A 21,718-nucleotide genomic window follows, 5' to 3' on the forward strand; every position below is an offset into this window, starting at 1 on the left:
CCAACCCACGAATTAGGAAAGGAAACCCGGCCAAGGACGAAGTAACAAGAAACGAATCCGAGTGATGCCCACAGTGGAGAAACACAAGGAAAATAAAATAAATTACAGATAAAAGACCCTAACCCAAAGCTAACTGATATCATCTCATCGTACCATCATCCCATCAATCCAAAAACACCGGAACACCATAAACGACGGGTGCAGCTCCATTCAAATACTTCAACACGCACGTTTCCCTTGCACCTGCAATCGCAGTATCCAGACCAACATCAGCCGAACGAGATTTTCCCTTCTTCCCAAGCAACCCCCACGTATCGAAGGTGGATGTACAGAACCGATCGATGTCTTTATCAGTGACATCCCACAATGTAGCAACAAGCGCCGGACTGCCAGCATGGAGGTAATTCATAGGCGTGCCGTAGGGCTCGTACTCGCCTGCTTCGGTCAAGGTACCGCTACTGCAGCCCATGAGGAAGGCGACGGCACATTTGTTCATGCGCTTGACAGTCCGACCGCGGATATACTGAGCGCCGCTGCCATGGCCGAAGTATAGGAATAGATCCTTTGTTTCGAGGGAAGTGCGGAACTCGTCTTCTGTTGGCTCGCGCTTGATTATACCAGTCCAGGATTTCTGCGCTGAGAGGTTCCCTTCGAAGGTCGCTTGTGTGGTGCGCAAATCGCCGGTTGGGTTGAGGATGAAGGCGCCTGAGGTACGATCTAGGACTGCGCCAGAGCGAGAGCCCCGGAACTGGAGGACTCGGTCGCGGAGACATTCCAAAGAGGGGACGCGGCAGACAGGGAATCCGTGGAGGCAGGGAAGAGATTCCCATGGGAATAAGTGGAGGGCCTTGTCCAGGACCAAGACGGTATGGCTGGGTGGTCGAGACGCGAGCTCATCTCGCGCGGCTTCGTGGTAGCCTCGCAATGCGTCGAGAGTGTCGACAACCATCATATCAAAATCGATCTCGTCGTAAGCATTGCGCTCACCCTGGAATTGGAGGATGTCGACCACAAAGTATAGAAGATCCATCAGCGTGTCTTCGGGCTCCTCCTGCTGCTCGAGATCTCGCAATCCAATAAACAACTCCACAACATTCTGGTGAAGCGTAAGACGAGGCGAAGAGGCCTTTCCGCCCTTTTGTCGAGAGGGAAGATGTTTGTCAAGAATACTTTGGAAGGCACTCGAAAACTTAGCGAGGGCTGAGCTATCCCGTGAAAGCGGCGAGAAAACACCCCTAAAGCCTCCAAACCAGACATTCTCAATGTTCTGCAGAAGGCTTTCCATTTGCTGATCAAGGGCCTCACGGTTCTTCCACCACTCCTTTTTCGACTGCTTATCAGTCTGGGCTTTTGCAGCATGCGCACTCTGGTTTGCCAGCTTGATAAGCTCTTGCATTTCATCCTTTCCGTCTTCGAAGGTAAACTGCTCTTCTTCGTCATCGTCAGAAGTGCCCCTCCGAAGTGGAAGTCGTAGAAGGAACGGCGAGCGATTCTTCTGAAGCCGGGAGACTACAAACTCGGTCTGATCCGCACTCAGTGATAATGAAAGAACATTCCAATTCTCAGGCAGGATATCGACGTAGTTCTCGGTGAAGTTCAAGCAGACTTTTTCGGTCATCTCCATCGTCGAAGGCGACTCGGTTGGCCAAAGAAGCGGGTCGGAGAAGTCGGCTAGTTTTCGGTCGAAATCGATAGCCATACGTTCGCGGGCAAATGCACTGACACGGCCGATTTCTGATGAGAATAAAGTTAGAAAGGTTGATTACACTAGAAATTGGTCACTCACCATTCATGTTCGCAGGCGACTGCGCCCAGGTTGAGGGACCTCCTGGGGAAGTCGCATGGGAGAGCATAGATATACGACTCATCAGACGGGATGCAGCATGACTTTCAAGCGTCGAGCCAAGAACAGTGGCATCTGCAAAGACACTGGTAAGACGCTCACTCGCTTTTGAAAGCATGATTGAGAAATCCTCGCTGGCCTTTTGAACCTTCGCACGAGGTCCTCGGGCCGTGGCCTTGGTCTTCCTCGTTGGCTTCGCGGCAGGTGTGTTCGTGTCTTCTCCTCCCGCGGCGGGTGACATGAGGGAAGGGAGCGAGATGGTGGATTCTGGGAGCACGCAGTACACGGCATGGCTGGCAAAATTACGAATAGCATCAGCCAGGAGGTGCCCACTCTCCCCGATTTCAAGGGAGACCTTGCTTTCCCGGCCAGTTGCATACTGTCGAGCTTCCGCAAGAGTTTGTGCGGATCGCTCGAAATCACGCAGCGACCGCAGGCAGTCTGCTTGTTGCCGAAGGACGTCGCCCTTCAATCGCAGAAGAGACTTTGATTGAACCTCAGGCACTTGGATCTTGGATGCTGAAGCCTTTTTGGTGGTAGTAGCGGTGGCGGTGGCAGCTGCATAGCTACTCGCACGAGTGCGTCGAACAGTAGTGGTAGCTGACGATGTCGAGGGCGTGCGCCGAGTGGTTCTCACTCGCAGCTTCTCCATTCCTTCTTCAAGAGCTGTGATATCTGGTGCTGCTGTGCTGCTAGTTGCGTCGGATGAAGTGACAGCCGTGATGACTTTGTCTGCTTCCTGGAGCAAGCACAATGCCTTCTCATGCTCGCCCTGTACCTTGTACAGGGAGGCAAGGGCCATATGAAGAGAAACCGTCTCAACGCTTGTCTGGATCTGCTTGGACGATTCCGAAGCCGATGCGAGGAGTCCCTGACCTTCATCCACATGGCCGCCGAGGATCCAATAACAGCCAAGCTGAGTTTGAGCAGCGACGAGACGAACATTGGCATCGAGTGTCTTGTCAATTTTCAAAGCCTGTTCTCCGTAGTAGATAGCATCCTGGAAAAGACCATGGTGGGCAGATAATGTTGCGAGGTTCAACAAGCAGGTATGATGGGAGCCAAGGTGTGGCCAAAATGGCGCGCCTTGGATGTAGCTCGCTGGAACATCTGGTGAAGATCCATTCTGAGACAGATCGAGCTTCGCTACGCCTTCGGCGACAGCATCAATGTCGGAGCTATGAGTGGCAGGCAAAGTCTTGTCCTGCTTCTTCTGTGCCAACTTCTCGACCTTGGCCCAGATGCGGCAGTTGAGTCGAACAGATAACTTAGCGAAAAACAGAGCCTGAGTCATTGATCCCTGCGCTGTTGATAGCCGGGACTGGGCAAAAGCGGCGTCGGCAACAAGTCTCTCCCATGAGATCTTGGACAAGATCGACAAGTTCGTCAGCTCATCCGATTTGTGGCATTTCTCATAGAGAGTTCTGGCAGTATTCAAAAGAGAAGCAGCTTTGTCAACCTGTCCTGTTTCGAGGAGATATTCCACCCGTGCAAGCTTGTAAGAAAGAGTTGCTAGAGAAGATACCTTGTTCTGGGCAAGATATTGTTCACCACGAGAAAGAAGATTGCCCGCCTTCTGACAGTGTCCAAGTCGGCAATTCTGCAAGACCAAACGAGAGAGAATGATGATCGCATCTGAGATGTCTCCGGATTCCTGAAGTTCAGCGACGCGTAAGATCAGCTCCAAGGTAGCAAGTTGAGCCTTCCATAGCCCGTGGATCTCAGTGTAGTCGACCAAGGCTTTGAGCTGGAGAACCCAGTAGTCCGTATCATGGACGTGAAGAAGTAAAGTCTTCCAGTCAGAGCCATGGCGAGTCATCGAGGTCCACGAAGCAAGCGTTCCATCCAGATTGTTTGCGTCGATCTTGCCTAGGTGGAAACCAATGATGACGCGTAATGAGTTCGTGATATGGGTTGCGAATGAAGCCAAGTCACCGTCTTCTCCAAAGCCGTTTTCGCACTCCAGCGCCTGTGATCCTTCTTTCATGAGTCGTTCGGTCAGGGCGGAGTCGAGAGCAGCCGGGTGCTCTAACAAGAAACGAAGAGCAGCGAGGGTCACGCGACCATGGCGGATTGGATGAGATTCCAAAGAAAACATGTCGAGAAGGGTGGTCACGACTGGACTGAGAATTGAACGGAAGTCATCTTCACTGGGGCATTGTCCATGCATATCAAACAGAAGGCACATTTGCCACTCAACAAGTATTCCCTGTCGCTCAGCATCTAGCTCAGCATCTTCATAGATGGACTGAGACTTTGATCCTTTCCTGCGCAGCTTGATCTTCAGAAGAGTAGAGAGAACCCGATTGAGCATGAAACCAGGACTTTGAGGGTCCTGGCTGACCGCGCCAGGTTGGGCTCCCAAGTTGCTCTCGACGATTTGTTCCAAGGTTCCAGAATCGATGTACTCTGCAATTGATTGTCGAAAAGCCTTCTCTGAGTCGCCGTATAGACTGCCGTCTAAGTAAAGGTGAGCGATTCTCTCATACTTGAGAGCGGCAAACGCCGTGGTTCGGAGGGGTGATGAGCAGCCCGAAATCATCTGGGTGGATTGCTTAAGAAGAGGAATGAGTTCACGGTATGTTTGCCCAGCCTCCTTCTCTTTAATATAGCGAGACCAGAAAACGTTGGAGAGTTTGACAAGACCCATGCCAATGCTCTCATTCAGCGCGGTATCAGGGCAATTTTCGTCGTTGCTTTCAATACTGGCGAGAAGACGATGGCAATCGGCCAGAATGGGGAGCACATCATCCCAAGGTGGTCTTCGAGAAGTGATCGATAGTTTTCCAACAGCAACGGCAGAATCGACTGCAGCAAATATGATGCTTTTGGACATAGAGACTCTCATTTTGAACATCTCAATCTCCTTCACGTCACTGTCCTCTGTTGGTGGCTGTCCAATGTACCGCCTGAGGAAGCGAAGGAAAGCTTGGAGGTACTCCCGGATTTGAGAGGCGATTTCGTTTTTCTTGCTGTCGCTATCACTGGCCTTCATCATTGCATCACCAAACCAAGCAAGTGCAAATTTTTTCAGCCTAGCAGCCTCCACGAGAAGCTCATCCAGATCCGATGCGTTTCCTCTGAGGTGCAAGCCCAAAGCCTCGGTTGCTTCCGAAGTAGACTTCAATGCTCCATCCAAGAAATTCTTCGAGCTTTTCAATGCCTGAAAGTAAACTGAAGCACTCTTACACTGAACTGTGGCCAACGAAAGACTTTGTGCGCTGGTAAACGGGGCGATAGTCTGGCCGAAGAGCTTCAAGGATTCCTCAAAGCACCCGGCGTCCAAAGCGAGTTGGCCAAGAATGGTCATAATCCTGGCAGCTGAAGTCGCATCCTTGGCATCTTGAGGCTTCTTTTTGATCTCCGACACTGATGACTGGACTCTGGTGATTGTTTTATAGACTGTGGCAAATTCGGTCTTCTCAATCCCTTTACTGCGATGGGAGAAACTTCCGAGGTATCGAAGAAGCGGGTCGAACACCTCTTTGCTTTCGTCACAGACATGCCCGGAGATCTTCCATCCCAAGGAACGAATCTCCAGGGACAATAGTTGCAGAGTCAGGTTCGTGATTGGCTTCAGACTTGTCGGTGAGCCGTCGTTTGAGTTTGACCTTCCGGAGCACAGAGAGAGTACGGTAGTCGAAAGCAGCTGGAGTTGAAGAGCGGCTTTTTCGGCGGGTAAGCTTCCAGATTTGAACGCTGCATTAATGACCTGAGCAGGGCTGCTGAGATCAGATAATTGCAGCAGAGGACACAATTTCTGAACAGTCGAGGCTTTTCGGTCGGAGGCAAGCAGACGCATCGCATTCGAGTGGAAAGAAACGAGGAGGCCGTATACGGATTGTGCGTTGGCGATATTCGTAAATGTGACCAGGTCGGACATTCGTTCTCTCCCTGTCTCTTCCTCTAATGTCGCACTCAGATCCATAGCTTTCTTTCCCATCTTCTTTGTATCCAGATGCTGTTGTATTCTTCGCTTGAGAGATCGTAATTCCTTGCAGGCCATGTCGTTCAATCCCAAAGAAATCAACTTCCCCGCCAACACGCATACTCCTTGCTCAAGCTGCATATTGAGATACTCTCCATTTGAGTTGTCGACTTTGAGAGCTCGTAATGTTGCCAGGGCCAGTCTCGCACACTCGGCAGCTGCGTAGACACCCGCGTCGACTCCAGCAACGCCCGACCTTCCTGACTTGGTCGAAATATTGTCCGGAATCTGTGTCTGCCGGTTTGCGACTGGAACCTTCAACGCGTCTGTGAGGGTCTTGAGTGTGGTGTTGAACACTTCGGTCGAGAGAACCAGCTTCTCCTGGGGCGTCAATGCAGAACCATCCTGATCGACAATCGAGTGTAGCGCGTCGGTCGCGGGCTTCGCTTTGGTCCGGGAGGCTTTAGCACGACTAGAAGCGGTAGTAGCCTCCTTTGAAGATTTTGTCGATCTCCGCGCGGGCTTTTCGGGGGATTTCGAGGTTGCGCGTAGGAGGGTTTGGAGGGACAACACAGTGGCATCGGAGCATGTTGTTGTTGATCGGACCGCCAGCTTGACGGATTCAGTCATAGAGCTGGCAGGTAGGACGGTAACCGCCATGTCGAGGAGGTGAGCCGTTCAGGAGGACCTGCAGTTACTGATAAGGACAAATTGAAGCTGTGCAACTGATATCATCAGAGCCGTGGGACTCAAAAGGGCCTTGTTGTCGTAGCAACAATGCACACTATGCCCGGGAGGGTGTTGTCGCCTTAGCGCCTGAGGCCGGAACCACTCGCTTTTCCCGCCGCCGAGATCTTTGCGACTGCAACAGCTGCCACATTACACGCAGTTATGGCGGCAGCACTCAGATTGAAGCCCTATGGGCTGAACCGGTGGATTTTCTCGACGTCTACGACATCTACAATCTCCGGCCGGTGTCGTGTGGCTGCTGTGCGCACTTACTCTACCTCCGACCGTCTCCCGAAGATCGCAGACACCTCAGTATGGACGGCTATGATCCCCACGTTTATGCGACGAAAGCGATCGCGCACAGCAGGCGAAAAGAAGAAGTGGAACCCGGCCACTTTCTACATCGTCATGTTCACACTCATCGGGTCACAAGCTATCCGTATGCTCACCTTGAAGAACAACTATACCGCATACCGCCGGACTGTGGACGCAAAGATTGAGCTCCTTAAGGAGGTTATCAAGCGTGTCCAGAATGGAGAGGATGTGGACGTGGAGAAGTTACTGGGTACTGGAGATGAGGCGAAGGAAAGAGAATGGGAAGAAGGTATGCTACAATTGCGGACTAGATAATTGGCTGGATTCTAACGTTTTCATCTTTTAGTCTTGCAGGAGATCCAACGAGAAGACAATCTTTGGCATGAGAAGCACAAGTCTACCCAACAACCGGAAAATAACACACCGAAGATCGAGGACAAGGCAGCTCCAAAGTGGAAAGAAAAGGAAACGGTGCCCGCAACGAATGAGGGTGAAGAGACCACGCAGACCAAGCCGACAAGGAAGCCCACCTTCTTCTAAGTGATCTAGATGGAGATATACTCTTCGAAAGGTATTGGGCCATGCAATTGCACATCATCAGCGCATTGCCCACACTTTTGTCGGAACTTGATACCCACTCACACCTTCTATGTATAAATATCATTCTACTTACACGAACAGAGAACAAGTTGGAAGCGTTCAAAGTTACAACTTTTACTCTTGACATACATTTAAGAATCTTTGAAACCGCGTTGTGTAGTCTTTGAACAGAATATCCGATTCTATCTGCTCTAGATCTAGGTACTATACAGAACTCAAGCCACCCCGACAGCAGCAGACAAAGCGCCGTGCACGAAGACCAGAGACAAAAAGAACAACACGAGCCTGCAGGGACTTCATGCAAACCAGGAACCCCCTGTATATAGCCTGAGATCCTTTCTTTCCAGATTTATCTGCTGTTGGTACAATGCACACCGGCCATCTGAGTGAAAGGAGAAAGAAACATGCGGGCTTCTCCCGCAACCCGAAACAAGCCCGATCTTTGCACAAAAAGGAAACTGGAACGGAAAAAGAGATGGCGGGGCAGAGGGGTCGGAAAAGAGAGACTCGAAGAGATCTGATGCTAAAAACGAGCAAAGAAACAAGACAGGGACAAAAGCGTAAAGATCGAAGATGGAAAATATGGAAAATATGACACTCAAATCGCTATGGAACTAGGAAGAAATCACTGCTGCTTGGAACCTCCCTGGAGGATCTTGGGCCAGTTTTCCGCCCGAGGGACCTGCACTCGGCCGATGTTTTGATCCAGGTCAAGGATGAGCTTGAGGGCGTTCCTTGATCGGAGGTAAGGGAGAGGAGCCTTGGCCTGAGTCAGACCAACACCGGGCTCGACATGGCCGCTGGCGGTCTCGTCCTCGTGGGAGCCGGGCATGGGAAGGGCCTTCTGGAGAACTTCGTAGGCGGCCAGAGTGAAACCGAACTGAGGCGAGGATCGCAGGATACGGGCAGGACCACCCTTGAAGAAGGCCTTGAGACCCTCCTCCTTCCACACGGTGGTGGCACAGTGACGGAGACCAGTGTATTTGGTATCGCCCTTGCGAGCCTCGACCTGCAGACGGGTCTTGATCACGTCGCAAGGAGTGGTGAGGTAGGCAGCGGGCATACCGGCGATGGCACCCGCAGTCAGAAGCTGGACAACACCGAGCTTGTTGGTGGCGGTTTCGCCGAACATGTCACTCTTCAAATGAGCGTATGTGGGGAAATAGATGGCGGAGAAGGGAACTAAATATGTGTTAATTCACTTTCAGAAATGAGATATCTGTGAAACATACCATCACGCAGCAGACAGGCACTGGCGCCCTTGTACAAGCCCATCAGACCAAGGTTCTTAACGATCCAAAGGGCAGAGCGGCGAGGAGCACCCTCCACATTTTTAGCGATCTCACCCTGGACCTGCAGACGAATCTTGACGATCTCCAGAGGGTTTGTGAAAACCTGGGCAATGAAATATTAGCATGTGAAAAACACATCAAATGAGCGAATCAAACTTACGACTTGACAAGCACCAGCAGTACCACCAGCAAGAATTTCATGGGTATACTTGATCTTGCCAGTGTCCTTATCAGTGAAAGACCCACGAACAAGATCGTTGACTGTGAGCTTGATAGCCTTCTCAGGTGCCACACCGATCAGCTGCGGAATGACACCGGAGTACAAACCCTTGAAACCCTCATTACGGATGACCTTCTTGGCGCAGTCCATGGAGTTGTTATACAGTCTCTCACCCGGGCGACTGGATCGCTGGTTCTGCATACGAGTCTTCACCAGGTCAATGGGGTACACCATGAAAGCACCGAAGGCACCAGCAATACTGCCAAGAGCGAAGTGGTGCATCGACTCCAGCACACTGTGAAGAGCAGACGAGGCCTTCTCCTGAACGCCCGCCGCAGCCTGGCCAGCAAGGGCAATGGGGACCCGCCATGAAGCGTCAATGACCTTTGCGAAGTCCTTCTGGGCGAGACGCCCGGACGGAGCATCCAGACCAGCGAAGTGGAACAGAATGTCGGCCTCCATGGGAGTAAATTGGGAGAAACGAGTGACACGGGTGGCCTCGTTCAGGAAGTCGGAGCGAGTGATCTTGCCATCGCTGCTCTTCTTGGTGGCCTCGCGCACGATCACGTCGATGATGTCCATTTCGCGCATAATATTCTGGAAAGCGCGGACGGTAGCGTATGAGATCTTGTTGGTTGTCGCGATGTTACACAGGGTAGGCAAGTTGTCGAGCACATGGTCGGACAGCTTGTGCTTCGAGGTCTCCAGAATGATGCGCTGGAAGTCCTCGGGCTCGATATAACCATCACCGTCCTTGTCGAAGATGTGGAAAGCCTGACGGATGCGCTCGCCTTGCAGTCCGCGCAGCATCTGGCAGAATTGTGGGTAGGTCATGTCATGGCGAGACTTGGTGCGGCCGGCGTACAGCGAAGCCCATTCCGAGGCCCAGTCGAAGGGAATGCTCTCCGGGCTCTTGGTCGAGTTGTAAAGTCCCTTCACGGTGTCAATCTTGACGGTTCCCGAGCCATCAAGGTCGAACAGGCGAAACGCGATCTCGTACTCCGCATCGGGCTTTGTGAGGAGGTTCTCGAAGGTCGACCAGTCGGACAGGGTGAGCTTGCCGGTTTTCCGTCGGTCTGCAACTCGGAATAGAATTCCGTACTGCTCGCGCTTGATTTTGTGCTGTATTGGAGAGGGGACAGGTCAGCAACAAGCTCACACAAGGGATCTCCGCGATGAAGAAAGGGCACAGCGACACTCACATAGTCCTCCTGCTTGGGAGCAACCGCATTGACAAAGTCCTCCTCGGTCATGAACTGTTCTCCGTTCTCATCCTTCTGTGCATGACGGATGAAGTTGAAGCGGGCCTGGTGCGACAGCTGAGGGTCCTCAGAGCTGCTGCCGACCAAGGTCTCCTTGACGGTTTCCTTAACACTTGACATTGTGTCGGAGTAAAGAGGGATGAATCAACTCTTCGAAACTTGACAAGGGACCAAAAGCGAAAGTCCACCGCACACACTGGGGGAAGGGGGAAAGAAGATGGAGAGTGGAGAACGGGGAGGTTTGAGTCAAAAGGAATGAGCGCACGTTTAACGCGATAAAAGCAATGTAGTGCCCCGAGACTTTATTTCTCCCTTTTCTCTTTCTTTTTCTATATTGCCTTGTTCGGTTTAATGTAAGATGGGATTGTCAAATTCTAAGGTTGCTACTCCTGATCAATACAGTTTGTTTGGCCACGCGAGTATGAATTTTTTCACCGCCCCTGGGATGGCGCTATTTACCCGTGAGATCGGGTTTGGGGCCGAATTGTGCTTCCCTAGGGGATCTCCGCACTCATCTTCACCTGGCATTTTAACCGGTTCCTATCCAATGCCGACTTCCTCTGCCATAAGGCTGTATATCTAGAGAACTATAGAAGTCGTACTATTCACGCACTAGGATCTTCATATCTGTCTAGATGAGACTTTGGGACAAATTGCCACCACAGATCCACGGTAGATGGAGCCCGACCAGCCAATCGCCGCACCGAGTCCCTGGTTCCTCGAGAATGTAGTAAGCAGTCGAATTGAACATGCTTCTCAGATTCTGCTGTTCAGATGACCTTCGGAAGGGGAGCGGGGTGAAACCGGGATGGCCGGCTCACATGTGCTCCCGGTGTCTATATGTGCGGGCTGGGGCATATGAAGTGCCCGGATGCCTCCGTCTTCGGTGCGGAGCAGAAGCGGGTCACTTTGGAGAACAAGGCGAAAGTTGGAGATGAACGCCGCTATTGGCCCTTTCCCCCTCTCCCCAGCCCGGGTCCAGGCTCGGCCCAACTCCGGACTTTCTTCTCCGCTCGCACGTCAAGTGTCTATTACTCCTAGCTCTCATTTCGGAGTGAGTTCCATGTAAAGGGGTAAGCTACATAGCTAGGGCGGGCCCTCCTTGAACTCGAACTCGAACACAAAGCGAAAGCAATTGATTCTCTATGTTTGGTTTGTTGTTTCCTGTTTAGGCGCTTGAACCTGCCTATTGCGGTGACCCAGTTTATCCCAGTGCACGGCCTCGGTCCCTTGCAATAAAAGCCTCAATGGCTTCGGTGTCCGCATCAAAGGTGCGTCTTTGGATTCCATAACGTCACTGGGCCTAGGGTTGCAGAAATCAAGACCCGGATGACAGACACCCGAGCGGAGTATAGAACAACCCAGAGCTGCTCGGGATACCTGCCACTTCTCACTAGCCCCATCTTAGCTCTCCCCAGGTTTCTCTAGTCGAATAGCCCTGAACATCACCCTCTCGAGCGGCAGCAAACCCAACATCATCCGGTTGAAACGATATGCGGTCGCAATAACCGCCACGCCGACAATGGTATCGAGAACGAAATGATTCGCGGTCGCGACAACCGTCAATTCCATAATCATCGGCCAGAGCGGAGCCACGATTCGGAGGAGCACGTGAGGGCTGTAGTTCAGCAGGCAAAACGCAATCAGCACGGAGTTGCCCAAGTGCAATGAGGGCATCGCAGCAATCGTCAGCTGGAACTTGTTATGCGTCCATGCGGAACCGGAATTGTCTTTGTGCAGCACGTCGATAAAGCCATACTCTTCAGGGAGGAGACGCGGAGGTGAACATCGCCAAAGTGAGATGATTACGAAGGCGATGACATTCTCCAGAGCCAGTGCGCGTCTGATTCTCTGGTATTGATTTCGTGACATGAAAGTATAGCAGTAGACGTAAAATACGACTCCGATGACGATGTGGGAATGGTAGACGTGGGCAAGGTAATCCATTAACCATGGGGCTTTATTGAGAGCGAATTGTTGGACGGAGAGTTCGATATCGACGTCAAGGTGGCGTTCAAAGGACAGAATCTGAATCGCATGGTGTTCGGCCTTTTGGAAGACACTTTCGTTTTCAACGATCAGTCGCGCAGAGATAGCTCTAGCACCTTGATATACCTAGTTTCTTAGTATCTTATGTCCAGTTCCAACCTACAGACACATACCCAGTAGATCAATAGCCAATAAAATATCTCCAGTAAAAAAGGGAATTTCCTCAACACTCGAGAATGAACCACCCGTCGCGGCCTGCAAGGTTGCTCCTCAATGGCACCGTATCCATTCTCGCCAGTATTCTCATCTTCCGAATCATCTTTGAATAGAGGCGTACGGGGGTCCCCCGTTGCACGGGACCTTTCACACCGGTTAATCCAGGTACCAAGGGTAAATATCGCAACGATTGCTACAGTCAGGAACGTCAGTATCAAAGTGTCTTGCCGGAAGCTGACTTCACTGACCACCTGGCTCAATAAGATTTTTGAAGATGCCCATCTGATGCGTATACCAAGTCGATAGCGCCGTATTCGTTTTCTTAGATAACCTCAAAGGGGTTGTTCACCTGAGAAGAGTCTAGTAGGTAAGGTGCTAAAAGAGCTTCGTACTCCGGCAGTCTCGGGAGTGGAAGGTTCCGACCGTTGTACGGGGTAGCTCTTCGTACACGCAAGCCACGTTGGCAAGCGCCACACTTCAAATTTCTTAGCTACACGTGTGTGGCTAGCATACTGCAAGAGCTTCACCTAGGGGTGTTCTCAGCAACTTTTGTTCGGGCAATTTGCCAAATAGACTCAAATTTTCGGTCATCACTCTCAGGTATAATGCAGGAGACCTCGGTCTTGCTCGTCTTTGGAGTGAAGTCAGACCTGCTCTTGTCAAATTTCTAATCCAACGCTGACGGGACACTAAGTAGGTACGAGACTTAGTCGTAGCATACATGGATCGCATGCCCAGGTGAATACGAGCTGGGGGTAAGACCCGTGTTGATCTCAGGGCATCAATGATCTACCCTTACATATCTGGGCAACGAATGACTATATTCTCACCTCGAGCATTGCTGCGATCTATCAAGACCATTGATCCCAGACTTAAAAAGAAAGTTTGGCAGGGCACCCAATAATGTACTTATTTCTGCTAGCGCAAGTGACAATGCGGGGATAGTGATAACAGTGCAGACGGCTATCACCTTCTGAACGGCAGAATCAGCGAAAAGTCCGCCAAATCAAGCAATGTGTGGCCCGGGCTTCAATTCCTGAAGAGGCTGGGATGCCGTCCCTCTATTCCTCATGGACTGGTTTGGAAGGGACGGCCGTGACAGTGCACAGGGCTGCATGACATGCCTGAGAGCACAGGCTATCACACCGAGATTATCTTGGAGCAAACACTATGGTTGGCCGAAGATCAACGAGACCTTTCCAGAGTTGCCACTAATGCGTGATGGGAAAGTGATGAGTGCACGAGGATGCATAGAGTGGGCGCTTGGAGAAGAGACGATGGTTGGCCGCGAAGTGCCACCCCCGCCCCACGAAGACCAGCGCAAGTATATAGGCGCCGTGTCCTCCCAGGGGCGAATTCCTCTTTTGCATATCGTTTGTTTGAGATTTTTCTATTTTCTCCTATTCTATTTTCGTCTTCGCGCTTCGTCTTGGCTGGTCCAAACGAACTCTTTTTATTTTATTTTACCCTTACACGTCAATAATTGTCTACTCTCTTCATACTCCCAACCGCCGTGCCTTTGTTGATCAAAGTGTCCCCGCAATAAAACCTCTACATTAGTCTTTACATCTCCCAATTTCCAATCTCTGCCCTACCTGTCAACATGTACGCCGCCAGACCCAAGCTGTCCTTGAGCATCTCTGCTGCGCAGAATGTTACACGCCCATCTCTGTCACTCAAGTCGCCGAGTGCTATGTCAATTCCTCGCTCCCCTCTCTCGCCAGTCCACACGGCGAGTCCCACAGCCAAGCGCTTCTCTTCTTTGAAAGTGCCTTCTTATGGCTACACAAATTCGTGTTCATCCAAAAGCATTCTCAAGAAGCACTCGTCCGCGCGAGCGGGCGTCCCCGAGAAGCGCATCCAATTCAAAGGCACACCAACAGTGCACTGCGTGACTCCAATCGAGAACCCCGATGAATACTACGGCAAGCACACCAAGATGTCCCGTGAAGAGCGACGATGGGCAGTACGCGAGTGAACCAACTCAGAGACCTCCGAAGCAACTAAAGCTCCATTAGCTTAGATCTAGCACCAATTTGCTGAACTCCGAACATCCGACAGCGACAGAGCAACCAATACGGCTTGAGATGACCGAACATGCCCCTTCCGGGACTGCATTTGCGAGTCCTGACATGGTTCGATCAATCCAAGGCTGACTCCGGTCGCGTGTATACGCAGCCACGGTCTGTCCAGAGCCGGAGAAGACTTATGTCTCGTGTTGAAGAGACGAATATATTAATGACGTTTATGGACCTCCGATTTGATGACTTTGCAATATATAAGCGAAATACCTATCTAGTTTAACCACGTCAGTCTTTACCATTCAAATGTTAATTGCCACCGTGCAGTGATATCTATATGCATCCATCGTCTTCTCTTCTGCGTACATCTGTCGGTCCTACGTAACGTTATAATGCAAGTGTGTTATATGGAGAAGCACCCTGAGCTTTCCCCTGGTTGACGAATCAGTGCTCACGAGATTGACATGTAGGTTGAGTTCAGAAATGATAAAATCATACGGGGTATATTGATGCAATTATTAGACTATACAACTAAGAGAACATTGAAAGAAGAATCGTGATAAGCCAATATCCCCAAGACCCGAAGCCCAAGAATCTAGACGCCCCAGCCCGCAGCTTTGACCACAGTCATGATAAATGAAACTCATGATTCGTTCAAAAGATAATCAGAGAGTAGCACAGCGATGAGCACAGCACAAGGCGCTTAAGCATAATGAGCAGGCAGCTCCTTGCTATTATAAGCCGGACTCTGGTACGCGCTGTCGGGGTGCATGGGATAGGACTCCTGCGCAGGATACTGAGGCGGGTACTGAGTCGGCATGTAAGGAGGCTGGCCTCCATGCGGGCCATGAGGCTGGTACTGCGCATCCATGGGAATGGTATAGTACATCGAGGCAGCGGCTTCCCGGTGAGAACGGCGGCGTTTAACGCAGTACATGATGAGGAGGATCCAGCCGATGAATTTGCAGGCGGCGCCAATGATGAGAAAGGCGAGGGCAGCGTAGAATTCGCCATTCTGTTTTGACGTGCAATTCAGGTCGTCCTCGCTGTAGTCGTAATAACTAGAGTCGCCGAAGCAGTCTGACGCGTTGGAAATCCAGACGCCGACCAAAGCGCCGCCGACGATGAATGAGACGATGGCGGCTAGGAAGAAGCCCAAGGGCCATCTTCGGGACATCCCTGTGGACTTCTGCTTGGGTGGATCGGTGTTCACCGGCATGTGTGACATGGTGGGCGAGTAGGATAGAGGTGAGGGTTGGAAATAGAGACGCGAGGGCGTTAGGGCGACCACATGCCTTTAAGAAGGGTTCATCTACCCCGGGGCAAACAAAGTTTGATCTGGCTGATACGATACAAGCTAAAAAGTAGACTAATGTGAACTGCCTATCATAAGCTAGCGTTAGGTAGAATAGGGGCCGAAAAAAAGACGGTGCCAGGCTGTGTTGCAATGTTTAAGCCTCGCATACCGCAATTTTATTTTAGCGAGGGCGCGTACTCGAGCCCCGTCTTGTGCCCCCTTTTCCGGGTGAGGCTCAATTTGCTTAGCCCTGATTCAGTCCGTAGCTAAGGAAAAATTTGCAAGATCATTCGCGCAAACTAAGCTATTTTTGCGAATTTTGCCATTCGGTAGATGCCAAAAGCCACTGAACAAACGGGTGTTCGCAACTCAGCCAGATATGATACTAAGGATGCGAGCAACTGGCTGCGATCTCTTGACGAAAGTCAGCACCTGAAGCTAAATGAAGAAAATTGCGATGCTATTTAAAAGCGGGTCGGTCGAGCCTGATCAAATCGGGGTCCTTATTGGCCTACGGCACGGTCCCTGGACCCTTAAACCAGCTCAAGTTTAGAATAGATCGTAGATTCGCCGTAGGCACTTGATGTTGATGTTGATGTTGATGTTGATGTTGATGTTGATGTTGATGCTCATAGATTGAAGGTTCCGTTATGTAGATGGATTGAAATAAAATTTTAATAAAACTGGAGCCACCAGTTCAATGATTTTATAATTCAGGGGCTGCTAGCACCGAGCTGATGATGAGCGCTAGAGTGTTCATGGCCGAGAGGCTTGCAGGGACTGTGCGGCCGCTAAACGCGATAAATTCGTGAAGCGAAATTTTGTGGCTTATATGCGTAAATGGAAGTCAACTTAGCACATAACATTAAATCGAGAGATTTAATGCTTTTCAACATCTATTGTAATAGATTCTTGACATGAAAGTGGACTTGGCCCACCAGGTATAATTAACATCCTCCTCTGTCATTTTCGAACCCAAGTTTCTGCTAGATCTCAGCGTGCGCTCCAAATAACACTTACTCCTGCTTCTTCGGGATGTCTTGCTCAGAACTCTCTACCGCGGTTGCACGGTGTCATCCTTCTCGACATTCTTCGAAAATTCACGACTGCCGTAGTTGTGTGGGAGTTTGCCATCATTCTGAGCAAGTTGACGATCGAGCTGAGCCTTTTCTTCGTCGGTCGCATCGGTGAGATTGACAGCAACTTCTTCACCGAAGTTCTTGGCAATTTCCTCGAGAGTTAGGCCAGCGGTCTCAGGGAAGAAGAAGTAGATGACTGCGTTTCGTTAGTCCCTGTAATTACTAAAGGCGAATGTTGGTGACGGATAGCTTACTCGGAATGAAGAATGCAGACCAGCAGATGATGACGAGGTAGTACTTCCAGCCAGCGTTGTTGAAGCCCATCGGAGCGGTCTCCAGGAGGATCAATGTCGCTTTATTCCGTTAGTTGAGATCGGGGACTGAAATGGTTGAACCTACCAGCAAACTGGCCGAATAGCGAAAAGCCCATGCCAATGGGGCGAATCTCAGTAGGGAAAATCTCCGAGACGTAGAGGTACATGGTAGTATCACAGCAAGTTCTGGATGAATGTAAGAGGATGGCCATTGAATGTTGCAGTTTGAAATGAACTCACCCCTGGAAGGCCAGGTACAAATACATAAATAGAATACCAAAGCCGTTGCCGACCTTGTTGGTAGTACCGGCATATTGAGCGGTCATGGCAGCAAGGCAAGACGTCGTGCAAATAATACCGACAAACCCAGTCATGTACATCCCACGGCGGGAGTTGACTCGATCGTGCAGCCAGGCACCCAGAGGGTTGTAAATCAGCCCTGCCATGAGTTAGATGGCGAAATAATTTTCAAAGCAGGATTTTTCCATGTCCTTACCAGCAGTGGTCAACCAGATGGCGCTTAGCAAAAGAGGCATGCTGCCTTTCTCTCCGAGGTTGGTGTACAGGAGAACGGCATAGTTGTTCTACTTGAACATTAGCTGCGCCATCATACCCAGGAAGACGATTGGTCTCACGATAATCAAAGGCCCGCCAAACTCAGCACCCCACTGGGTAAGGAAGCCAATGGCCATGCGCTTGCGATACGACTTCTTTTTGATCACTGCATTCCACACATTGCCATATTCAGACAATCTCTCAGCCTCCAGTCGAATCTGCTCCTTTGTCTGGTAGAACTCCTCCTTGGCAACCAGGTTATCGGGATCATCTGGGGACTGGCGGAGACGCAAAAGTACACGCTCAGCCTCGTCAAACTTACCCTTAGATATCAGCCAACGGGGAGAACGAGGAAGCCAAGGAGACCCAATAAACAAGACCAAAGGTGGAAGACATTGAAGAGCCAGAGGGAATCGCCAGCCAAAAGAGGGGTTAGAGCTCTCCGCATAGTAACATGCAAAGCCCACCCACGCAGCAAGCATATATCCGAAGACAAGGAAAATGGCATGGTGACCGACGAGCCAGCCGCGACGGAGGGCACTCGACATCTCGGAAAGGTACATAGGGCAGACTGTGACAAGGATACCGATTCCAAGCCCGCAAACGAAGCGACCGCCTTGGAACATACTATATCGTTGTTAGCTCTGCTCTGAAAAAAGACACTATGAAGTGACATACGCAAGAGAGTTAGCACCACCCTGAAGGGCGCCGCCGAACATGGTAAAGAAAGCACCCAGTTGGATGTTGGCCTTGCGACCAAAGTGTTCGCACGACCACATCATAAACAGGGTGCCAACGGCACCACCAGCGCTAAAGACACCATTGGCGGTCGAGATGGCGGGGGTTGTAATACTGTCATAGCCAGGTTCACCCTCGGCGGGAAGGTTGAAGTAAGTATACCATCCTGGCTGGCCGATCGTGCTAGAGATGATAGAAGCACAGTAACCGTAGGTCTTGTATGAGTATTAGAATACCTAGCGTGATACATCTGAGAAGCAAATCGGGTGCTTACCATCGACCCGATGGCCACAAAGATGGCCACCAGCCTGTTGTAGGTACTGGTCTGCGACCCAAAGCGACCCATGATGATCTGATACCACATTCGGGCCGGACAAGATGTATATAAGGAAATCACACGTGGATAGAGGAGGATGCCAGCATCTGCTCCAGCTCAAAGCATTTAGCCAGGATGAGAGAGAGAATGTGATTTTTCTAACAGAACACGAGCAAGGGGGCACAATCAACTCGTTGACATGCGATGGAACGGGGATACTCCACCATGTCGTGGAACCTAAACTTCGGCGATTCACCTAGTCCACTCGCGGAAACGCGAAGACCATGCCGATCACAAAGCGTGGCTCTAATCAGCGCTATATTGACAAGGGCCAGACTGCACGCTGGGGCAATAGGAAAATTTGAAAATTGGGGGCCGAGGGATTCGCCGATCGTTACTGATGCATGCCGCCCATCCACTCGGCATGCAGAAATCGTTAGCCTAAGGTTTCCTATCGATAGCCTTCTTCATTCGTTAGGCCTCTCGTTTCGTTGCCTATTTTCGGAGCTGGTCCGAGGTAAAGGTACATCGTCGGGGTTAAAGAGTCAGAGGTCGGTGGTGGGTGGTCAATCAACACAGATGTACCAAAGTACTCCGTACTGACCCACGGGGTGGATGTTTCGTGCCCCACATAGACATGACAGGAAAGTCCCTCACGTTCATATGAAGTCCCCGTCCAGCTACAAAAGTACCTGCTATTTTGCGGCCTCGGCGCTCGATAATTCAAGCTTGGTATTCATCCCTGTGCTTGCCACTACACCAGATCTACCACAAGATTAGCACCGTTGAACATGGCCCTGTCCATTTTTGACAAACTATTTGACCAGCTTCCAAACCCTAAGCAGGTTTGGATGGGAAAGCCGGGAAGCTATGAAGAGGGCCTCGGCAAGCTGGCTATACTTACCCCTGAAGTCGTTGCACAGGCTGCCGCTAGTGAGATCAAATGCGGCCGCCGCGTGACGATGGGATGGGAGCTGACGAAACTGGATTATCCTAATCTCAATCGCCAGCCATGCCATCACCAGATCGTACCTCTTTTGGGCGGTGTGGCATTCGACGATATCTATTCTATGAACCCGCGTATGTTCAACGTTCACCTGTGTATTTCTTAGCGGTATTAACATCCATCAAGAACAGAGTAGTCAGTGGGATGGACTTCGTCACTTTTCTCAGACAGTCCCCGGCCAGTCTGAGCGGGTCTTCTACGGTGGAACAACTGTTGATGAAATCAATGATCGTCAAAATGATCGTATTGGTCTTCAGCATTGGGCACGCGAAGGCATTGCAGGTAAGTTCTTTTATGCCAGAACATATGACTTCAGACACATACTAAAGGTCAATTTGTACAGGACGCGGAGTCTTGATCGATTATGCAACATGGGCCGAGAAAAGGGGAATCAAGTATAGCACATTCTCCACCCATCAAGTACGTCTCACAGATATTCTAGAAATTGCTAAGGAGAGCAATATCACTTTCCAAAAGGGTGATATACTGTTTGTCCGCATCGGGGTCACCAAAGAGTGGGACACTGTTATGACCGATGCTCAAAAACAAGCCTACTCAGACAACCCCAGCCCGGAGCACGCAGGGGTCGAGGCCACCGAGGACGTTCTCCGCTGGTTGTGGGACAGTGGTTTCGCGGCAATTGCCAGCGATGCAATCAGCTGGGAGGTACGATACCCTAAACTTTCGAAAATCCTACCAATAGCCAATGGCATCTGTAGCGCCATTGACAGGTGAAATGACAATCAGAGAAAATCCGTTGACATCTCTGGAACAGGTTTACCCACCGCAATCCCCTGACATCTTCCTTCACGAGTACGTACTTGCAGGATGGGGCATGCCGATCGGTAAGTTACTTGAACTTGAGACCCATCCTTCGCGGAACCTGCCCGCTAAACGCCATAGGGGAACTCTTTGATCTAGAGGCCCTAGCACGATCCTGCGAGGAACTCCAACGGTGGACCTTCTTCGTCACGTCCGTGCCTTTGAACATGCCCGGAGGAGTCTCGTCTCCTCCAAACGTGATGGCAATCTTTTAATCTATTTACGGCGTGAGTTCGCACCAGGGCACGTGAGCCCGTAATTATAGAGGTTAGAATGTCAAGTTGTGTATATGACACATTTGCCTAGTAGCACGCCACACTCAATAACCGATCTAGTATTCTCGGGTGGCGCCATCCCCATAGAGTATCTTTGACAATTAAGAATCCACTTGGCGTGGGTAACGGACAGGGACTAAATCCCGGAGCATCGAAGTCATCCCGACTCAATGGGTTGATCGATCTACTGCAGGCAATGAGCGACACCTAGACGACAACAAATTCCTCTTTGGGGGCCAGACCAAATCCCTCACATCGGCTTAGATCGGAGGCCGAGGAAATAGCTTTCAGTGTCATGGCCTGAGACAAAAAGGTGCGTGGAGATGTCTCGTGTTTTAAACTTTGCCTACTGCTCGTCCTCATTTGCGAGCATAAGGCCACTTTAGCTGAGACCAAATCCTTCGATCCACCATGCTGCCGCATCAACTCTATTTGACTAGTCTGTATTTTCTCGTGCACCAGGCGCCAACAGGCACCCAGTGCCAACTAATGGTCCCAGTCAATAATGTGGCGCTGACGAGGACGTTGGGTCCCACCTCCCGCGTGTGTGCGGCCCGGTTCTCCACTCGATCCCTGTCTGGTTCTGCACAAGTTGGGTAATGGAGGTGGACCCTTTTTGGGGCGTGATACGTAATTACATTTCATACGTGAATGCCTATGTAATGAGAGAAATAGCACCATGCTACGGGGATATCAAGCGTTAAGTATGCTTTGTATATTAATGGGAACAAACCGTTCTTGAATGGCAAAGTAGAATCAGGCACTGCAAAACCTGATATATAAACTGGCTATCCATGAAATAGACGAGAAAGAGCTGAAGCCGATGCGAGAGAAACGTATTGGCGCACTATAATTCCCGATGTCATGAACGCGTGACGGAAAATTTCCCAGAACCCACTCC

At 50.7% G+C, this 21,718-nt stretch overlaps 8 protein-coding genes across 8 annotated transcripts; 3 read left to right on the top strand and 5 right to left on the bottom strand.

Moving 5' to 3' along the window:
* Positions 1 to 163: 163 nt before the first annotated feature.
* N7443_004041 (heat shock protein 90) lies at positions 164 to 6,431 on the bottom strand (the record flags this gene model as incomplete). Its single annotated transcript, XM_056884097.1, has 2 exons — positions 164 to 1,734; positions 1,787 to 6,431. 2 exons carry the CDS (start codon positions 6,429 to 6,431, stop codon positions 164 to 166), a joined length of 6,216 nt encoding a protein of 2,071 aa, XP_056742375.1.
* A 231-nt stretch (positions 6,432 to 6,662) lies between these two features.
* Positions 6,663 to 7,355, top strand: N7443_004042 (DUF5321 domain-containing protein; the record flags this gene model as incomplete). The annotated part of the gene is made up of 2 exons (XM_056884098.1): positions 6,663 to 7,104; positions 7,162 to 7,355. The coding sequence occupies 2 exons, from the start codon at positions 6,663 to 6,665 to the stop codon at positions 7,353 to 7,355; spliced, it is 636 nt and encodes a 211-aa protein (XP_056742376.1).
* Positions 7,356 to 8,040: 685 nt separating this feature from the next.
* N7443_004043 (citrin) lies at positions 8,041 to 10,309 on the bottom strand (the record flags this gene model as incomplete). Its single annotated transcript, XM_056884099.1, has 4 exons — positions 8,041 to 8,597; positions 8,648 to 8,810; positions 8,868 to 10,049; positions 10,130 to 10,309. 4 exons carry the CDS (start codon positions 10,307 to 10,309, stop codon positions 8,041 to 8,043), a joined length of 2,082 nt encoding a protein of 693 aa, XP_056742377.1.
* Positions 10,310 to 11,593: 1,284 nt separating this feature from the next.
* Positions 11,594 to 12,676, bottom strand: N7443_004044 (phosphatase PAP2 family protein; the record flags this gene model as incomplete). The annotated part of the gene is made up of 3 exons (XM_056884100.1): positions 11,594 to 12,304; positions 12,352 to 12,587; positions 12,643 to 12,676. 3 exons carry the CDS (start codon positions 12,674 to 12,676, stop codon positions 11,594 to 11,596), a joined length of 981 nt encoding a protein of 326 aa, XP_056742378.1.
* A 1,321-nt stretch (positions 12,677 to 13,997) lies between these two features.
* Positions 13,998 to 14,372, top strand: N7443_004045 (uncharacterized protein; the record flags this gene model as incomplete). Its single annotated transcript, XM_056884101.1, has 1 exon — positions 13,998 to 14,372. The coding sequence occupies one exon, from the start codon at positions 13,998 to 14,000 to the stop codon at positions 14,370 to 14,372; it is 375 nt and encodes a 124-aa protein (XP_056742379.1).
* A 746-nt stretch (positions 14,373 to 15,118) lies between these two features.
* Positions 15,119 to 15,643, bottom strand: N7443_004046 (uncharacterized protein; the record flags this gene model as incomplete). Its single annotated transcript, XM_056884102.1, has 1 exon — positions 15,119 to 15,643. The coding sequence occupies one exon, from the start codon at positions 15,641 to 15,643 to the stop codon at positions 15,119 to 15,121; it is 525 nt and encodes a 174-aa protein (XP_056742380.1).
* Positions 15,644 to 16,766: 1,123 nt separating this feature from the next.
* On the bottom strand, positions 16,767 to 18,744 carry N7443_004047 (putative MFS sugar transporter; the record flags this gene model as incomplete). The annotated part of the gene is made up of 8 exons (XM_056884103.1): positions 16,767 to 16,987; positions 17,046 to 17,144; positions 17,191 to 17,291; positions 17,346 to 17,544; positions 17,602 to 17,689; positions 17,741 to 18,287; positions 18,339 to 18,613; positions 18,673 to 18,744. 8 exons carry the CDS (start codon positions 18,742 to 18,744, stop codon positions 16,767 to 16,769), a joined length of 1,602 nt encoding a protein of 533 aa, XP_056742381.1.
* Positions 18,745 to 19,505: 761 nt separating this feature from the next.
* Positions 19,506 to 20,757, top strand: N7443_004048 (uncharacterized protein; the record flags this gene model as incomplete). Its single annotated transcript, XM_056884104.1, has 5 exons — positions 19,506 to 19,794; positions 19,847 to 20,002; positions 20,064 to 20,386; positions 20,496 to 20,565; positions 20,624 to 20,757. 5 exons carry the CDS (start codon positions 19,506 to 19,508, stop codon positions 20,755 to 20,757), a joined length of 972 nt encoding a protein of 323 aa, XP_056742382.1.
* Between the last annotated feature and the right edge of the window lie 961 nt (positions 20,758 to 21,718).

The sequence above is a fragment of the Penicillium atrosanguineum genome (genome assembly GCF_028827265.1).
Source record: "Penicillium atrosanguineum strain IBT 20685 chromosome Unknown utg000003l_segment0_segment0, whole genome shotgun sequence".
Lineage (NCBI taxonomy): Eukaryota > Fungi > Ascomycota > Eurotiomycetes > Eurotiales > Aspergillaceae > Penicillium > Penicillium atrosanguineum.